The 20,002-nt window shown below is 45.7% G+C and overlaps 1 protein-coding gene across 1 annotated transcript in view; it reads left to right on the top strand.

Moving 5' to 3' along the window:
- Nucleotides 1-20,002, top strand: part of TBC1D10A (TBC1 domain family member 10A) — a 91,027-nt gene that overhangs the window by 16,180 nt on the left and 54,845 nt on the right. Inside the window, exon 2 of the mRNA XM_077297141.1 lies at nt 18,780-18,879. Within this exon, the coding sequence (XP_077153256.1) occupies nt 18,780-18,879 (100 nt within the window). The remainder of the gene's footprint in view (nt 1-18,779; nt 18,880-20,002) is intronic.

Genomic DNA, 20,002 nt, shown 5'->3' with positions numbered 1-20,002 from the left:
GCCATAATCAAAGGTGCAGAGCATTGTATATGGCACAGCTATCTATGGGGCCATAATCAAAGGTGCAGAGCATTATATATGGCACAGCTATCTATGGGGCCATAATCAAAGGTGCAGAGCATTATATATGGCACAGCTATCTATGGGGCCATAATCAAAGGTGCAGAGCATTATATATGGCACAGCTATCTATGGGGCCATAATCAAAGGTGCAGAGCATTGTATATGGCACAGCTATCTATGGGGCCATAATCAAAGGTGCAGAGCATTGTATATGGCACAGCTTTCTATGGAGCATCTATGGGGCCATAATGAACGGTGCAGAGCATTATATGTGGCACAGCTTTATGTCGAGCATCTATGGGGCCATAATGAACGGTGCAGAGCATTATATATGGCACAGCTTTATGTCGAGCATCTATGGGGCCATAATGAACGGTATGGAGCATCTATTTCCAGGACTTCATCCTGACAGCACCCTGGAGGACGTCCTCCTCCCCTTGCTGGGACAGGAAACACACTAGTTTAAAAGGTCATGTCCCACCCCTAATCCTCAGTGTTTTTCCTGTCCCTGCAAGGAAAGGACGCACGAGTGAAAAGCTGCAAGCTTACCAGAGCTCAGGGGGATCGTGCGGCTTGCCAATATCCTTCCCCCTGTCAAGAGGCTCAGGGCAGACACCCTCCGGTGGGGGGTCCCTCTGCTCCAAAGACCAGGAGTGGACGAGACTCCTGGTGGCAGCCGCTCCTCCCGGTGGGAGGCTCTCGGCTGCAGACGCCATCCACGCTGTATGGAGCAGCGTGGTATCCAGATCGGCGTCCCTACGCGGAAGTGACCAGGACGGCGTCACTTCCGGTTTTCGGCATCCGTTACCGCCACTTCCGGTAACGCTGCACTGAAAGGGGAAAGCGTGCGTTCCACTGTGGAACGCATATCGGCTGAAGCGCTCCTGTTCCGACGCTTCAAGCTGCGGGGACCTGCTTCACTCAGCGCTCCGGTTCCGACGCCTCGGCGCTCCGGTTCCGACGCCTCGGCGCTCCGGTTCCGACGCCTCGGCGCTCCTGTACCGACGCCTCGGCGCTCCTGTACCGACGCCTCAGCGCTCCGGATCTGACGCCTCAGCGCTCCTGTTCCGTCGCTACAAGCTGCGGGGACCTGCTTCACTCATCATGGATGCGAGTATGCCGGTCGAGGAGGTGGTAAGTGCGCATAGCGCAGACCCCTATCCGCACCTAGAAGCAGGCTTACCCCAGCGCTTATCCCTATCTTATGTCATTTAAGGATAAGGGAACCCCTGCTGGCCCCTCTGGTTCCTCTGGTCAGGCTAGGAGATCCGGCAAGGCCTCGGGAAAATCTGCTAGATGCCCTATCTGTAATGCGAAGCTCCCGGATTCCCACGGAAAGACTTTGTGTGCAGATTGTACGTCTAAGGTCGTGAGGGACGAACAGCCGACATTACTGTCAGAGATGAGATCCCTTATACGTGAGGAGGTACAGGCTTCGTTATCCAATATGGTGCAGAAGCCCAGTCTTATTCCCAGCCGCAAGAGGGGCCAGACAGGAACGAGAACCAGAGTTTACTTCTGAGGACAAGTCTAATTCAGAGGACTTCGTCTCAGAGGAAGAGGGCGAGCTTCCGTCAGGAAGCCAAGACCACCAAAGAAAATATCTCTTCCAGGCAGAAGAGACAAATGATCTGGTGCAGGCAGTACGGTGCACCATGCAGATAGAAGAGACTCCTAAACCACAGTCCAGGCAGGACCTGATGTTTGGGGGACTTATGTCATGTCAGCAGACTGTATTCCCCGTTAGCGAGCACATTAAAGCCATGATAATGGAGGAGTGGAAGGAAGCGGAACGCCGGCTGGTGTTATCCAAGGAGTTCAAAGCTCGTCTACCATTTGAACCTGAGGACGTAAAACTGTGGGAAGAAATCCCTAAGGTTGACGTTCCAGTGGGCGAAGGTGGCTAATAAGACTGCCATACCTTTTGAGGACTCTTCAAGCCTGCGCGATCCCATGGATAGAAAGTCTGACATCCTTTTGAAAAGAGCCTGGGAATCTTCCGCGGCTCTGATTAAAACCAACATAGCGGCTACCTCGGTAGCTCGCTCTATGTATCTTTGGATGGGTCAATTGGAAGAACACCTGTCCAATAAGACCCCGAGATCTGAAATTTTAAAATCCATCCCTATTATGAGGTCCGCCACGGCCTTTCTGTCCGATATGACTGCTGAATCAGTCAGATTCTCGGCTAGGAGTGGTTCGCTATCGAACGCGGCTAGGAGGGCGGTCTGGTTAAGATCCTGGTCTGGGGATAGTGCTTCCAAATCTAAGCTATGCTCAATCCCCTTCTCCGGAGCTCGAGTATTCGGGCCTCCTCTGGATACTATCCTAGAGTCAGCTTCGGATAAAAAGAAGGGGTTTCCGGAGGACAAAACTAGGAAACCTCAGTCCTTTCGGAGGGGATTCCCCTTCCGAAGACAGACTGACTCTAGAGGAGGTAGATCCCATAGAGGATCTTATAGAGGCTCCCGTAACCAGGGCAATAGAAACAGAAGTTTCTTTTTCAGTCCCTCCTCAAAATCTAAACCGCAATGACGCCACACTTATAGGGGGGAGGCTCCATCACTTCGCGCACAAATGGGCGCGAATCACTCAAAACAATTGGGTTCTTCGGACTGTCAGAGGGCTACTGTATCGAATTTTACTCTCCTCCGCCAGACAGATTTATTGCACCTACGGTCATAACGCGAGACTCCCCAATGATGTTAGACCTAAAGGACATGCTGTCCTCAGAGGTCATAGTGCCAGTACCACCTCGGGAAGTAAGCCAGGGTCATTATTCCTCCCTTTTCTCCATCGCAAAACCATCCGGGGAATCTCGCACTATAATAAATCTGAAGCCTCTGAATGCCTGGGTGAGGTACAAGAGGTTCCGTATGGAGTCTATCCGGTCGGCGATCCTTCTCATAGATCGGAATGCCGTGATGTGCACTCTCGACCTGAAGAGTGCCTACTATCAGGTCCCAGTCCACCCCTCGTCTCAGAAGCTTCTGAGGTTTGCGGTAGTTCTGCCATCCGGGACCTGTCACTACCAGTTCCAGTGCCTTCCGTTCGGGCTTGCCTCAGCACCCCGTATCTTTACAAAGCTGGTGTCCGAGATCGTCGCTTTCATAAGAAGTCAAGGGATCATAATAGTCCCATATCTCGACGACTTCCTCCTGGTCGCAAGAAGGCCAGAGATTCTATCAGATCACAGGAACCGAACCATTTCGGTGATGGAAGAATTAGGATGGGTCATAAATTGGAAGAAATCCGACCTAACCCCAGAACACAGAAAAACATTTCTGGGAGTGTATCTGGACTCGACAAACAGAATATCTCTCCTCCCCGAGCCCAAGCTGGAAGCAATACAGTCCCAGATCCGGATCCTTTTAAGGCAAGGAGGGTCAATAAGAGTGGCCATGAGAGTCCTCGGCCTAATGACTGCCTGTATTCTGTGCGTAAGATGGGCTCAGTTCCATTCCAGGCCGCTGCAGAAACTAATCCTGTCCAAATGGGACAGACGTCTAGCTTCTCTGGACAGAACTTTGAGACTAACTCCTCGGGTAAGAGAGTCTCTCCTTTGGTGGACAGAACCAGAAAACCTAAGGAAAGGGGTATTATGGTCTGCCGAGCCACACGTAGTAGTCACTACAGATGCCAGCGCCTGGGGCTGGGGGGCTCACTTAGAAAACAGGTTCCTTCAAGGAAGATGGCCGGAGGAAGTCACCCAGAGCTCCTCCAACTTCAAAGAACTGTACGCTGTTTGGGAAGCTTTGAAGTGGAACCGACACATCCTGGAAAATCGCCATGTCAGGATAATGTCCGACAATGTGACAACAGTCTCTTTCCTGAAACATCAGGGAGGCGCAAGACACCATCTGCTTCAGAAACTGGCGGATCTGATATTTCGGCGGGCAGAAAGATCGGTTCTTTCCATCTCAGCGATTCACCTGGAAGGGTCCCAAAACATCATAGCAGATTACCTCAGCAGGAGAAGGGTGTTCCCAACAGAATGGGAACTCAACCAGGACATCTTCTAGGAGTTGTGTCTTCGCTGGGGGACTCCTTGCATAGACCTATTTGCAACCAGGAAAAATTCGAAGGTCTCAAAATTCTTCTCACTGAACCCTCGAGATCTTCCGGAAGGGATAGACGCTCTGAGCCAGGTCTGGACGGAACCTCTCTCATATGCTTTTCCTCCTCTGGCATTAATCCCGGCTGTTCTCAGGAAGATCAAACAGGATCAAGCCCGGGTCATATTGGTCGTCCCATACTGGCCAAGAAGGAGCTGGTTCTCCCTTCTACTACAGCTGGCAATAGCAGATCCACTAGAGCTTCCTCTCAGACCGGATGTCATCCACCAAGGCCCGGTTCTTCACCCAAACCCAGAGAAACTCCGACTCTCAGCATGGATCCTGAGCGGCTCATTCTGAAAGCAAAGGGCCTATCAAGTCGAGTGATAACAACTATCAAGTCCAGTAGAAAGCCTGTTACTTCAGCAATCTACCTTAAAATCTGGAGGCGATTCTGTCTGGAAGGTGGCAGGTCTGAGGTTACGGCAGGCACTCCTGACTTACCCAGAATCCTAGATTTCCTTCAGGCTGGGTTTGACAAAGGTCTCAAACCTAGCACCTTGAAGGTGCAGATTTCGGCACTTAGCTCCTTCCTAGACTATACCCTAGCCTCTCACCCGTGGATAGTTAAATTCATCAGAGCCACACAGAGGTTGCGCCCTACTATTAGGCATTTATCGCCTTCTTGGGACCTTAATCTGGTCCTTAGGTTCCTCTGTAAGGACCTTTACGCTTCTTCCATTGATATGCCCATTTCGGTACTCACTCGCAAAACGGCATTTCTAGTGGCAATCACCACGGCTAAAAGGGTGGGGGAAATTCAGGCCCTGTGTACTAGGGACCCGTACCTCCAGGTTAGAGACGATTGCCTAATTCTTAAACTGGACCCCTCTTTTATCCCAAAAGTAGGAACAATTAAAAATAGAAACCAAGAAGTCGTGTTGCCATCATTCTGCGATAACCCCACTAATGCTAAAGAAAGGGAATTACATTCTCTGGATGTCAGGCAGGCGGTTCTAGACTACCTGGCAGCTACCAGCTCTTGGCGTACTGATCCGAATTTATTTATTCTATATGGGGGAAAAAATAAGGGTAAGAAGGCCTCTAAGGCCTCTATCGCTCGGTGGATCACGTCCGTGATCTCGGAGGCCTACCAGTCTCAAGGGGTCCCTCCCCCAGAGGGTCTCCACGTACATTCTACCCGTGGGATAGCTACTTCTTGGGCAGAGAGGGCAGGGGCCTCTTTAGAACAGATTTGTAAGGCCGCGACTTGGGCTAGTGCCAATACTTTTTGTAAACATTATAAACTTGATGTTTTGTCTGGTCAACATACTGCGTTTGGGAGAAAGGTTCTCCAAGCGGTTATCCCACCCTGAGGAGGTGCTTTGGTACTCTCCAGGGTGCTGTCAGGATGACGTCCTGGAAAATAGGTATTAAGCTTACCGTTAATGATGTTTCCAGGAGTCCATCCTGACAGCACTAGTAGTTCCCTCCCTTCAATATTTATATCATGTTTGTGTAAATCTGGCATGTATGTAACATGTTTCTAACATATGATGTAATATGTCGGGATTCAATGTATTATGTTTGAAGTCTTCATTAGACTTCTTTTCTGCATATCCTTGTAGCGGTTCTTGTTACAACACTGAGGATTAGGGGTGGGACATGACCTTTTAAACTCGTGTGTTTCCTGTCCCAGCAAGGGGAGGAGGACGTCCTCCAGGGTGCTGTCAGGATGGACTCCTGGAAACATCATTAACGGTAAGCTTAATACCTATTTTTTAATTTTGAAATTCACCGGTAGCTGCTGCATTTTCCACCCTAGGCTTATACTCGAGTCAATAAGTTTTCCCAGTTTTTTGTGGCAAAATTAGGGGGTCGGCTTGTACTCGGGTCGGCTTATACTCGAGTATATACGGTACATACCGTAATTAATTTTTTTTTTTTAGGGACCTATCCGGGTTTGAAGAGACTTTGGGGCTCTTATATATTAGAAACCCCCCAAAAGTGATACCATTTTAAAAACTGCACCCCTTGACTTATTGAAAACTGCTGTCAGGTAGTTTATTAACCCTTCAGGTGATTTTCAGGAATTAATGCAAAGTGACATGACAGAAATGAAAAAAGTGTATTTACCACCTAAATGTTGGTGATGTCTGAACATGTTACTGTAGCCGGCAGACCCTAAGGGTATGTTTCCACGTTCAGGAAACACTGCGTGTTTGACGCTGCATAGAGCCGCAGCATCAAACACGCAGCGTCCAGATGTTACAGCATAGTGGAGGGGTTTTCATGAAATCCTGTCTCCACTATGCAGTAAGACGCATGCGGCAGACCCTCGTAAACGGGCATGCGGCGTGTCTTTTCAGAACGCAGCATGTCCTTACATTGCAGAAACAACGCAAGGACAGCGCCGGTGACCTGCCAGTGACCTCAGGTGCAGATTTGGTCAGGATTTTACCTGCATAAAATCCTGACCAAATCCTGATGCAATCCTGAACGTGGACACATACCCTAAGGCCATTATTTGGCCTTGAATTGCCATGAAAAACATCAGGACCACACAATCATGATCTGAGGGCACTGACGGGGATAAACAGCCCCCACACTATGTTAACCATTTATATGATGTAGTCACTATTGACAGCAGCATCTAAGGGGGTTAAACAGATATGGACGGTGATAACACTGATCGTGGCTGATGCTCAAGTTGTCAGCTATAGTGGACAGCCGGCAGCTGCTGGATTGTCACCAGTATGGGGATGCGAATCTCTTAGGCTGGGTTCACATTGCGTTAATGGGTGATCGCTAACGGACAGCGTTGCACGGCGAAAATGTCGCAATTAACGCCGTGCAACGGGTCCGTTAGCGCACCCATTGACAGCAATGTTAATTTCGCCAGCAGCGCATCACTAGCGCGTGCCTTTTTCGGCTCGCGCTAGTGATGTGCCGTTCTTCTGTGATGCGCCTCGGACGCTGCCGTCCGCGGCGCGCCCGAGGTCCGTTCCCCGCTCTCGCAGATCGGGGATCTGCGAGAGCGGGGACATTAACGCGACCCCCAAACGCGATCCATAAAAATACATTGCGTTAGCGCAATCCGCTAGCGCTCGCGCTAAACGGATTGCCCTAACGCAATGTGAACCTAGCCTTATATCTCAGGTCAGTAAAAAGATGTATTGGCGGTCATTAAGGGGTTAAAAAGACGTTGATGCAACGCCTCAGTCATGTGCAAGGGCGATGTGATGAGACAGTAGGGTGTTCATTTGTTTCACTGACTAACGCATGTTCTACAGTATCACTGCTTCCACTTCCTCTGGATGAGTTTACTTTCCTTCCTAAGGTCATGGCTGTTACAGAAGGGGCCGTCAGTCCCCATTTCATTAATTGCAGTACCAGAACAGGAAGTCATTGATAAATATGCCTTTTCTGAAGAATGTGATTATTATCTGATACACAGCTGAGCTTGACCCTGTCTATATGTGCACAGCTTTATTCATACACTGTATGCATGCACAGCTTTGTACAACCTCATGTACTCTGTATATTCATAGCTCAGATGTGTGTATATACATGGCTTGGGTTCATCCTTCAAATGCATGGCTTTATTATACCGGTATAGTCTGTTAACATAAGTGCAACAGACAATAGGTAGAAATGATAGGCAATTAGGAACACGCATCCCCCCCCATAAAGGAGTAGTTCTGCAGGGAGTGACCATAGACCATTTCTCTGTTCTTTTCATTTTTGGCTGGTGTTTTGGTCACTTTTGCATTTTGTCATTGCTCTTACCCCTAGAGGTACTGTACAGTAGCAGTAGCATGAGGCGGTCTCTACAACCCATAGAAGTTGCTCAGGTAGTGCAGCTCATCCAGGATGACACATCAATGCGAGCTGTAGCAAGACAGGTAGCTGTATCTGTCAGCACAGTGCCCTGAGCATGAAGCAGATACTAAGAGACATAGAGAGGGCCATAGGGGGGCAACAGTCCAGCAGCAAGGCCACTATCTCCTCCTTTGTACAAGGAGGAACAGGAGGAGCGGTGCCAGAGCCCTTCAAAATGACCTCCAGCAGGCCACTAACATAGATGTGTCTTCTCAAACTATCAGAAACAGACTCCATGAGGGTGATATGAGGGCCCGACGTTCACAAGTGGGTGTTGTGCTTACAGCCCAACACCGTGCAGGGCGATTGGCATTTGCCAAAGAACATCAAGATTGGCAGATGAGACATTGGCGCCCTGTGCTCTTCACGGAAGAGAGCAGGTTCACACTGAGCACATGTGATAAAGTATGGAGGCGCCGTAGAGAACGTTCTGCTGCATGCAACATCATCCAGCGTGACTGGTTTGGCAATGGGTCAGTAATGATGTGGGGAGGAATTTTTCTTGGAGTGCCGCACAGCCTTCCATGTGCTAGCCAGAGTTACCCTGACTGCCATTAGTTATCAGGTCAGGATAAGATCCTCAGACCCATTATGAGACAATATGCAGGTGCACTAGGCCCTGGATCCCTTCTGATGCATGTCCATTGCTAAGCCTAGTGGCTGAAGTATGTTAGCAGTTCCTGCATGATGAAGGCATTGATGCCAGGGACTGGCCTGCCTGTTCCCCCAGACCTGAATCCAGTCGAGCACCACCTTTTACCACAGAGTGTCCAGGAGTTGACGGATGTACTGGGTACATTACTGGGAAGAGATCCATCAGGAGAACATCTGCCTCCTAATCAGAAGCATGCCCAAGCGTTGTAGGGAGGTCATACAGGCACATGGAGGCCACATACGCTACTGAGCATAATTTCATTGTCTTGAGGAATTTCCACTGATGTTGGATCAGCCTGTAATTTGATTTTCCACTTAGATTTTGAGCATCATTCCAACTCCAGACCTCCATTGGATATCAATTTTCATTTACATTGATCATTTTTATTTTTTATTGTTCTTAATGCATTCCACTATTTAATGAATGAAGGATGTGGTATTTTAAGGTTCCCTTATTTGTTTGAGGGGTGTGTGTGTGTGTGTGTGTGTGTGTGTGTGTGTGTGTGTGTGTGTGTGTGTGTGTGCATATATATTTATAAAACACAATTGTATATGACAGAAAAAAACATGTATTTTAAGATGTATAATCTCTTCATCTGTCATGCTGTAAATATACATGGCTTCATTCTTCATATACAGTGTGTATGTGCCACCTTGTATACATGCAGGGCTATATTTACCATTTAGATGCATAAATTCACTCCCAAGACTTTAAATGGCAATGATAAACATCTTACATGTAATTATGTGCTAAGTAGCCGGCAATAATCATGCTAAATATGGTAATTAGGATCATTTTAATTTAGCAAAACTTGTAACCTCTCCAGAACACAGGCAGTCATTTCCTGTTCAGATTTTAGCTTTCTCCAAAAGTTTTCAGACTGCCACAAATGATGGTTTTCACAATTTCCTTCTGCATTGTTTTTAGATCTGTTAATCAGATATTTCTATGGATACTGAAGGACAGTTATAAGCAAATGTTTACACTTTTGCTGACAAATATGTCAAGTTTATACAAGAAATCATTATTTTCAGTTTTGACCTTTATTTTTCAAAACCTCTGCAATTCGGCCTGCCATGCTAGAAATCTGCTTCTGGGCCAAATCCTGACTGAGGACAACTCATTATTGCCTAAAAAGTGCTTTGGAGTTTATCACTTTTGCCTTGTCACATGGTGCTCTATCAGGTGTTCATCACCAAATTGCTCCTGGATCATTGGGACAAGTTGTACTTGGAGGATGTTTAGATACCATTCTTTATTCATTCTTGTCGGCAGAGGGAAGCATGAAGTGTTCTAAAATTTCCTGGTAGATGGCTGCGCTGACTTTGGTCTTGATAAAACACAGTGGACCTACACCAGCAGATGACATGGCTCCCCAAATCTCATCAGCTACAAAAAAGTTTGACTGCTGTGCTTGCCAACAACGGTTTTCCTCCAAGTATTAAGTCTTGTTTGCCAGAAGGATCAAATACTTACCGTATATACTCGAGTGAAAGCAGAGTTTTTCAGCTGAAAGCAGAGTTTTTCAGCCCTTTTTTTTTTTTTTTTTTTTTTTTTTTAGGCTGAAAGTGCCCCTCTCGGCTTATACTCGAGTCATTGTCCCAGGGGGTCGGCGGGGGAGCGGCGGCTGTCGCATCATACTCACCCCCTCCTGGTGTGATCTCTGCACCTCCCTGCTTCTCAGATGGTCTCCAGCGCCGGCAGCTTTTCCTGTGTTCAGCGGTCACGTGGTACCGCTCATTAAAGTAATGATTATGGACGCAACTCCACTCCCATAGGCGTGGAGCACATGTTCATTACTTTAATGAGCGGTACCATGTGACCGCTCAGCACTGGAAGGAGCTGCAGGCCCCGGGACGAAGCAGGGAAGTGCAGAGACCGCGCCAGAAGGGTGAGTAGAACGGGGGAGGGGGAGCCATATGATATTCACCTGTCCCCGTTCAATCGCTGGGCTGTGTCTTCCGCGTCCTCTGGCTGTGACGTTAAGGTCAGAGGGTGCGATGACGTATTAAGTGCGATCCCTCTGCCTGAACAATCACTGCAGAGACTCAGAAGACACAGCGGGGCGCGGCGGTGGAACGGAAGCAGCTGAATATCGCAAGTGCCGGGTGCCTGAGCCAGCGGCGACTCCGGCACCTGGCCCCCATAGTGCGCCGGTGTCCCTGCCTGTTCAGGACACTGCCATCTGGCCTCCAGTGACGAGAGGTGAGTATTTTTTTATTTATTTTTTTAATCAGCAGCATACGGGGCATATTCTTTGGAGCAGCATATGGGGCCATAAACCTTTGAGGCCATCAACCTTTATGGAGCAGCATATGGAGCATATTATTCTATGGAGCATCTTATGGGACCATCAACCTTTTATGGAGCAGCATATGGGGCCATCAACTTTTATGGAGCATTATATGAGGCATATTATTCTATGGAGCATCTTATGGGGTCATCATTAACCTTTTATATTCGGCATTATATAGGGCATATTTTAATATGGAGCATCTTATGAGGCCATTATTAACTTTTGTGCAGCATTGTATGGAGCATATTTTTTGTATGGAGCATCTTATGGGGCCCATCATGAACTGTATGGAGCATTTTATGGGGCACATCATGAACTTTATGGAGCATTATATGGGGCTCCTGATTCAATATGGATATTCAAAAACATTTAACCTACTGATGTCTCAATTAATTTTACTTTTATCGGTATCTACCGTATTTTCTGGTGTATAAGACGACTGGGCGTATAAGACGACCCCCAACTTTTCCATATAAAATATGGAGTTTGGGATATACCCGCCGTATAAGACGAGGGTCATCTTATACGCCCAGTCATCTTATACGGCATGTGCGGTGCGGATAGTTCCCAGGGTCTGGAGGAGACTCTCCTTCAGGCCCTGGGATCCATATTCATGTAAAAAAAAGAATAAAAATAAAAAATATGGGATATACTTACCCTCCGACGGCCCGCGGCTCTCAGCGGTGCAAGCGGCGGCCTCCGTTCCTAAGGATGCATTGAGCGAAGGACCTTCGATGATGTCGCGTCACCGTGATGTCATCGAAGGTCCTTCGCTCAATGCATCCTTAGTTACGGAGGCCGCCGCTTGCACCGCTGAGAGCCGCAGGCCGTCGGAGGGTAAGTATATCCCATATTTTTTTTTTATTATTTATTTATTTTTTTACATGAATATGGATCCCAGGGCCTGAAGGAGAGTCTCCTCTCCTCCAGATCCTGGGAACCATACAGGACCGCTCCCTGCACACGCCGTACCCGGCGTATAAGACGACCCCTGACTTTTGAGATGATTTTCAGGGGTTAAAAAGTCATCTTATACGCCGGAAAATACGGTATTTTAATTTTTTAAACTTACCAGTAGCTGCTGCATTTCCCACCCTAGGCTTGTAGTCGAGTCAATAAGTTTTCCCAGTTTTTTTTTTTTTTTTTTTTTTGTGGCAAAATTAGGGGTCTCAGCTTATACTTGGGTCGGCTTATACTCGAGTATATACGGTATTTCTCACTGCAAAATGTATATAATTTATACAATGTGATTTTCTGGATTTTATTTTTGATATTCTATCTCTCAATGTTAAAATTAACCTACCCTTCAAATTACAGACTGTTCATGTCTGTTGGTGGGCAAACTTACAAAATCAGCAAGGGATCAAATAATAATTTCCCCCACTGTAGGTTTTCAAGATGGTCACTATAAAGAAATTGTTACTTAAAGGTTTACTCTGACTGCTGCCTTCCATGTTGGGTGACGAGCGGTCCATTATCTAATGATTCCTGCTGGTACCTGTGTGAGATCAGTAGGTAACTGTAAAGCGCTGCGGAATATGTTGGCGCTATATAAATAAAGATTATTATTATTATTATTAGGTAACATGCTACTGTATCATTTATGGGAATAGGACAGCTGCACGACACCGGGTCACTCACAATCGTGACTAGCAAGTATTAGTGGTGGATGTGAGGTCAGCATCAGCAGGTTGCTTACTTACCTATAGAAAAGCGAGTGGAGCTGGAATGACTCGTTAAATAAACCTATTATCGTTTAGGTTTATGCTGCCCCAATTAGTGGCCTAAATGCGCAATTCCGGTCTTCAAGAGAGAACAGATTTAACCGCATTCTTTATGGCTTTTCAATCACCTAGTTTGGGACGATGAGAGGTTGACCAATGAACATACCAGACTAGTCAGGTCTCTTTATTGTCCCTCATTGGGTTTTCAGACAATTTTCTCTGAAGTGCTGCAACGTTTCGGCATACAGCATACGTGGCTGATTAATTCTGTCCGGTGTCTAAGGGGTAACGTTTCTCCTTATGGAGAGTGACATACCATCTCTGGCTTGTCAAGGTAAGGAGGCTTATTCGCCGTGCAATGCTCCTCTGGGAATTTAAATATGCAAATTGCCTCTGCTGAAAAAAAGAGGACTTAACTCTATAGCGCCACCTATTGGAAGTAGCGATCCTACAAGCCACAATCAACCCTTTAACGAGTTGTGCAATATGACTTAGGATAAAAGCCAAATCAGTATCTCAATTCGCAGACACGGTGTTTCGGGCTGTTGGCCCTCGTCAGTGCGAGGCAATTTGCATAGGATCGCTACTTCCAATAGGTGGCGCTATAGAGTTAAGTCCTCTTTTTTTCAGCAGAGGCAATTTGCATAATTCTGTCCGGGATTCAGGTACAGCTTTTACATACAGTAATTGTCATTTGAAGTGAGTTTACTAAGTAATAAAGTAATGTTCTGCAGATATAGGTGATGCAGGTCCGGATTGAGCAAATGCCAGAAGGGCCTGTCTGGTCATGGGCTGCCTTGTCTGCTACTTTGTTAAAAGAATCGTTGTTCTCAAGGTACCCATACTGTTAGGAGTTGTGATGGAGCACAAAGTCGCTCTCTCAGTCACTTACCCCAGCAGGCTGCGGGTATCATCTATATATATAATTGTCTAAGGGTTTTTCCGTCTGTCTGTCTGTCTGTCTGTCTGTCTTTCTGTCTGTCTGTCTGTCTGTCTGTCTGTCCTGGAAATCACTCCATATAAGGTATGGTCTACAAACAGGATACCTTATATGGAGTGGTCGGCGGTTTGTAGACCATACCTTATATGGAGTGGTCGGCGGTTTGTAGACCATACCTTATATGGAGTGGTCGGCGGTTTGTAGACCATACCTTATATGGAGTGGTCGGCGGTTTGTAGACCATACCTTATATGGAGTGGTCGACGGTTTGTCGGGCGGCCTCGACCAATCAGAGATGGGCACAGCATGGCGACGATGATGTCATAATGGTTGCCATGGCGACGATGATGTCATAAAGGTTGCCTCGACCAATCAGCGACGGGCACAGTCTGCCGCGAATCACATACTACGGGGACATGCATATTCTAGAATACCCGATGCATTAGAATCGGGCCACAGTCTAGTTAGAAATATTGGTCTTGTAGTAAATCTTGCTTTCCTCCATCCAGGGTAATAGTGATATATCAGATCTGGTGCTTGGGGATGGCATGGGCCTGTGTGATTTCAAATGCCAGGACTGAATTTCAGCCCCAGTCCGAGATGATGTCGTTATTGATGTATATAATTAGTGCAGTGTGTGTACCTTATTGTACATGTGTTTAGCTTATTAAATGGGAAAAAATTCTCACACTTCTGGCGGTGGTGTCAGTAAGGGTATGTTCTCACGGTCAGTAAACGCTGTGGGTTGGATGCTGCGTACATCTACAGGGCCAGATGTTACAGCATAGTGGATGGGATTTCATGAAATCTCATGTCCACTATGCGTTCAGAGACGCCCCCGGCATTCCTGCGTAAATGGACATGCAGCGAGTCTTTCCAGACTCACTGCATGTCTATGTAGCAGAGACGCTCCTTCTCTGCAGCGTAAATTACCCATTCACTATCATTAGATGCGGTAAAACCGCATTATCATCTTAGTCACATGTGTATTAAGTGCGGGAATGCAGCTTACTACGCATGTGTACTAATTTACATGATAGCGTACCTTGTTTCAGCCTGAAGTTCCCGTACACTGCAATTCTCGCGATCGATCAGCTGACCACGAGAGCTGCTGTGCACGTAACCGCTGGGGACGGGATTATCTCTGGTCACTAGCCAAGTTCTCACGGTCAGTTGACTGCGAGAACTGTGGTGCAGGGGATCGCGTTATCTCCTCCGGTCATCAGCTCCGCTGTGTCTGGATGTCAGGCTGAATGGTGGCATAATGCTACCATTCAGCCAAAGGCATCCAGATGTATCAGAGATGGACTCATCATGGGACAGTATTATTATAATTATTATTATTATTTATTATTATTATAGCGCCATTTATTCCATGGCGCTTTACATGTGAGGAGGGGTATACATAATAAAAACAAGTACAATAATCTTGAACAATACAAGTCACAACTGGTACGGGAGGAGAGAGGACCCTGCCCGCGAGGGCTCACAATCTACAGTATGCATATCTTCTCGGCAGACAGGTAGGGATATTGTTGCTTTTTATTTATTATTATTTCAGGAAATTGAGGGCTTTGGTGGAATAGGCGATGCAGTAAGTATGGTTAAATTGAGAATATTAAAGAAGTCTGTCTCATTATTTCAATTAAAGGACTTTCTGGCCGTGTCTTTACCATACAACTATAGGATTAGTAATGGATAGGTGTCTTATAGATGCTTCTCCATTACTAAGCCATGGGCTTGATGTCACCTGACAATACAAAGGTAACATCAACCCCACAAATATTACCCCACTTGCCACCGCTACAGGGCAACTGGGCAGAGCCAGGTAACGTGCCACAATTGACGCATCTTTGGATGTGCCAGTTGTGAGGTGGCTGTGGGCTGCTATTTTTATGCTGGTGAGGGCCAAAATCCATGGGTCTTGCCAGCCTGAGAATACCAAGCCACAGCTGTCGGTTTGTTTCCTTGGCTGTTTAACAAAAATAGGGGGACCCCCTTTTTTTTTTTTTTTTTTTTTTAAATTTAGATTATTAAAAATGAGGGGACCTCTCTCTGTGCTTTCCTTCACTTTCTGTGTCATGTCAGAAGATTCACCGTTATGTAAATTAGTACACGTGTAGTAAGCTGCGTTCCCGCACTTCATACGCATGTGATTAGGAAGATAATGCGGTTTTACTGTATCTAATGAAAGTCTATGGGTAATTTACACAGCGGAGACCGAGCGTCTTCACTATATAAATTGACATGCTGCGGCCTGGAAAGACGTGCCGCATGTTCGTCTCTGCGGGTGAGCCGCAGGCATCGGTGCACACAGTGGGCAAGGGATTTCTTAAAATCCCATCCACTATGCTGTAACAGCTGGATGCTGCAGATGTACGCAGTGTCCAACCCGCAGTGTTTAGTGACCGCGGGAACATATCCCAATATATCTGCAAACAGGAAATCACTTTTTTATCCGTCCCAGAAGCCAACTTTTCAATTTGCTTTATTTCAAGTGACAAAAAAACACCGGCAACAAAAAACCGCATCAAAAACGCAGCTGAGCAAATACTGAGCCATTCCTGGTCGTGTGCACATACCCTAAAAAGGGACTGGAGGTCATCGGCGATTAACTCCGATCACTGATTTTATTATGGATGAATCTGTGATCTTGACCGCTGTCGCTTCTATTGTATCTTAAACCTCAATTTGACACCATTTCTTCCAGCCACGTTGTGGAGTGGATATTGGGTTTTTTTTTTGCCTGTTTATTTACCGGTAATTTTATTAAGTGTGCTTCTGTTGTGTGTTATTTTTTGTTTTTGTTTTTTTCTTAATTTAAATTTTTCAATAAAATATTAAAGAAAGGGGAAAAAAGCACAAGATACAGATACAATCTATTAGCAAGGAAGGTTATGTTATCGATAATACAATCTCTTTTCTAACTCGAGAAGACTATTCCTTTAATATACTATATAATAACCTGACAAGACAATGATGCGTAGGGAAGAGGTATAAAACTTGCTTAATCTGCGTCTATTACCTAAGTGTCTGTGTTTTTTCTTGTATACTGTACTTTTGATTAAAAGTGATGTTTTAGAATTTACTCCGATTTCGCTTACTTACATTTCAGTAGTGAGTTTGTTTGGAGAACAGGATTTCTTGGGGCTCCAGTCTCAAAATCGTTCATTGCTTGTTTATTGTTCTATTCTTGTTTGAGGGGCTTTCAACCAGTGATGCCAACTGCACATTCCTGTGACTGCCACGTTCTGTGGACACATTATATATTGTGGCCACGGCACTCGTACTATGGTATCTCCTTTATTACTGTATACTATACATGATTCGCATACAAATGTAATCAGCCAGTGTTTGCATGTTTTTTTTTTTGTATTGTACATTACTGTGGAAGCAAAGTGGGGACAAAAGAAAACAAGCTAATTAAAGTGTGACTGCATAATGTATCATATGCATACGTATTAGTTTTCATAATGATAAATTTGACCCCATGTTCTAAAAGTACAATATCGAATAAGCGCCATTATATAGCGGTATTAATTACGGTAGTATTCCAAAAAAGTAGAGCAAATGTCCACCCGAGCGAAAGCAATTAAGTGTATATCACTAATATTTAGAAAATGTGTTTTTCAAGGGTCCAATTAAATTGAGGTCTTGGACATAATGGCTTTCTATGATCAGCTTGAAGATGTATTCCTACAATCAAAATGTATCACCTATCAACAGAACAGATAAGCGTTCCCACACATTCCCAAAATAGGGCTCCAGTGTCTCCTATGTGAAGGCAGGCGACCCTGCGCACCACAAAAGGAAAAGGCATAATACAAAGCCTCTGGGGCTGACTAAGATGGCGAGTGCTGTACCTGGTCAGTCCCATAGGCTTTGGATGGTATGGCAATGTGCATTTCTCTGGATTTTTGTGGGTTCCTGTATGTTTATCACCAGTCCTGTGTATCCGTTTTGTTTTTTTGAGATTGGTGATACAGGTTATGTGGCCAAAGATCGCTCTATTCCCTTGTACATATTCCCGTTCCCCTGACTCCGTTAGTGTGTTTGTTCGGGGTATTGGAAGAAGAGACGTGGGACCATCATGTTCAAATTTTCTTGGGACACTTTTCCTGGCCAGGAAGTTAATCGCCTTGCGTTGGATGGGCACCACACATCCATCTCTTAGGGCCTGGATAGAGCAGGTAAATTTAGTTGTGCCGTACGAGCGTACTTTATATCAGAATAGAGGCTGTTTGGAGAAATTCAATAAAATCTGGGATTTGTGGAACTCATCGTACCTCACCGTGTCGTCACGTGGTTGAGGGCCTAGATTCAATATAACAAAGTTTGAGAAACTACATTATTCACGTGGAGCTTCAACGCTATTCTGTTAGTGTGGTGGAGAGGGTTTTGTTTTGGCAGTAAAAATAGTTCTAGTTTTAGGATTGTTAGTATACAAGGCATACTATAATACCTTGAGTTTATATGATCCGATCGGTGTATTAAGATTTATGTCAATGAAACTATCATCAAAATGTAATTACACTGACTTGGAAATTTGTGAACGTGTATGTATACCTGATTTATGTGATTTAATAAACGAATTTAAAAGATCGCTCTATGCCTCTGGTAAATAGGGTCACATAGTAAAGTTGACAAGCTGGTCACAATGGTTCAGGCTGTTTACAACTAGTTTCTCACGGTTGCGATACCATGTGGGTCGTAGTGTCACTCCATTCACCTTCTTGGTATTGTCAGCATAGAACGACCTTTGTCTGCGGACCAGCACTCGGCGGTGCATTACAGCCCATGGACTTCATGTTTCCCCTGCAGGGCATACAACTACATACAGCTAATACAGCGAGCCCTAGGATTACCCTCTTGTCAGAGGACTTTTCTAACTTGATGGGTTTGTCCCAAATGCACAATCTTCTCAGCCATTGTAATCAGTCATACAGTTAAATGCAGTTAGGGGGCATTCACACCACCATATATTACTGTCTGGCCCGATCACTGGTCTCCGAACCTAATCTACCTTCCTCAGGGTCATAATCATCTATGATGACAGCGGGTCTCCTTTTTTACTGTGTTTTCTGGTTAACTTCAGAGTGCGTCCCACCATGCCAACCACACGTGGGTTACATGGCTAATGCGTTATGTTGTTATTTCTTCACAGGGAGGCGGAATTGTCCGTTGAAGTGTTACGACAGAGGGAAGCAAAATGGCTGGACATGCTGTCAAATTGGGACAAATGGATGGCAAAGCGGCACAAGAAGGTATTCTGATGTTATGTGATGGGAGTGATTTATGTGTGCGTGTGCCCTGCTAATGTCATCATTCAGTAACACCGCCACCCTGTCATCTGGGTGCAGCTAGTATCGGTGTGCGCAGAGCACCCTTGGGTGTTTTGGGCCATCTTTTTGTTTAGCAGAAGTTTCCTGTCTGCTCCAGTAACCAACTTCACGTGGACGGGTATAATCTGAGGCACGTGTACGGGAGAAGGAGTCCTGCATTGTATACAAACTGGTTCAGCCATTTACAAGGCATACACCAACAAAGTAAACTAGGTCATCCACTACAGCTCTACAAAGGCTGTATGTAGCCTAGTAAACGCTGAGCTTTCTTGTGTAGGAGGTCGTTAATGACTCTTCTAATAACCTATAGCAATTACGTTCCACTGCGGAGTCTACATAAGTCAGTGGTTCACGGTATGGCCTGCAGTCACATACTGTGGTGGGCTGTGACACGTACTGTTGGGGATGGGGACGTTCTCTTGTCGACTTTGAACAAGTTAATTCTTGCACCTTGTGACTCAGAAATTTGCTTGGGATCTGACAGTGCAGCACTTTGTGTAGACAGCACCTTCATGAGGCCATTATTGTGGCTCTAGCCAGTTTCATTGGTTTATAGCTAATATTAGAAGATGGTTGGAGGGGAATTCAGTTTGTAGCTTATAAAAGCTTTGGGAATATTGATCATTACCTGGCTATGGCACTGATTTTATTTTATTTTCCTCCTTCTATTTATGACTAAGACTGTTAATTTGTAAAGTAAATGTTGCGTTTTTTTTCTGCTTTTCTCCCCAAAATTGTGGGTATGTTAGAGCAATGAAGAAGAAACTTGCTAAATGTTAAATTTAATTTACGTGACGTATTGTGCTTAAAATAGATAAGATAAAGAAACCTTACACAATTGGATTGCAATACTTATTTTACGGGGAAGACGCCTCGGATACTGTTAGGGTATGTGCACACTTTGCAGATTTTGTTGCGGATCCTCAGCGTTTCTGCAGCTTCGGGTCCGCAGCAGTTTCCCATGAGTTTACAGTTCAATGTAAACCTATGGGAAACCGAAAAAGCTGTGCGCATGCTGCGGGAAAAAAACACGCGGGAACGCAGC

Source organism: Ranitomeya variabilis, chromosome 1 (assembly GCF_051348905.1).
Source record: "Ranitomeya variabilis isolate aRanVar5 chromosome 1, aRanVar5.hap1, whole genome shotgun sequence".
In the NCBI taxonomy this organism is placed as follows: domain Eukaryota; kingdom Metazoa; phylum Chordata; class Amphibia; order Anura; family Dendrobatidae; genus Ranitomeya; species Ranitomeya variabilis.
The sequence above is the reverse complement of the archived record's forward strand: the minus strand, read 5'-3'. Positions and strand labels throughout refer to the sequence as shown.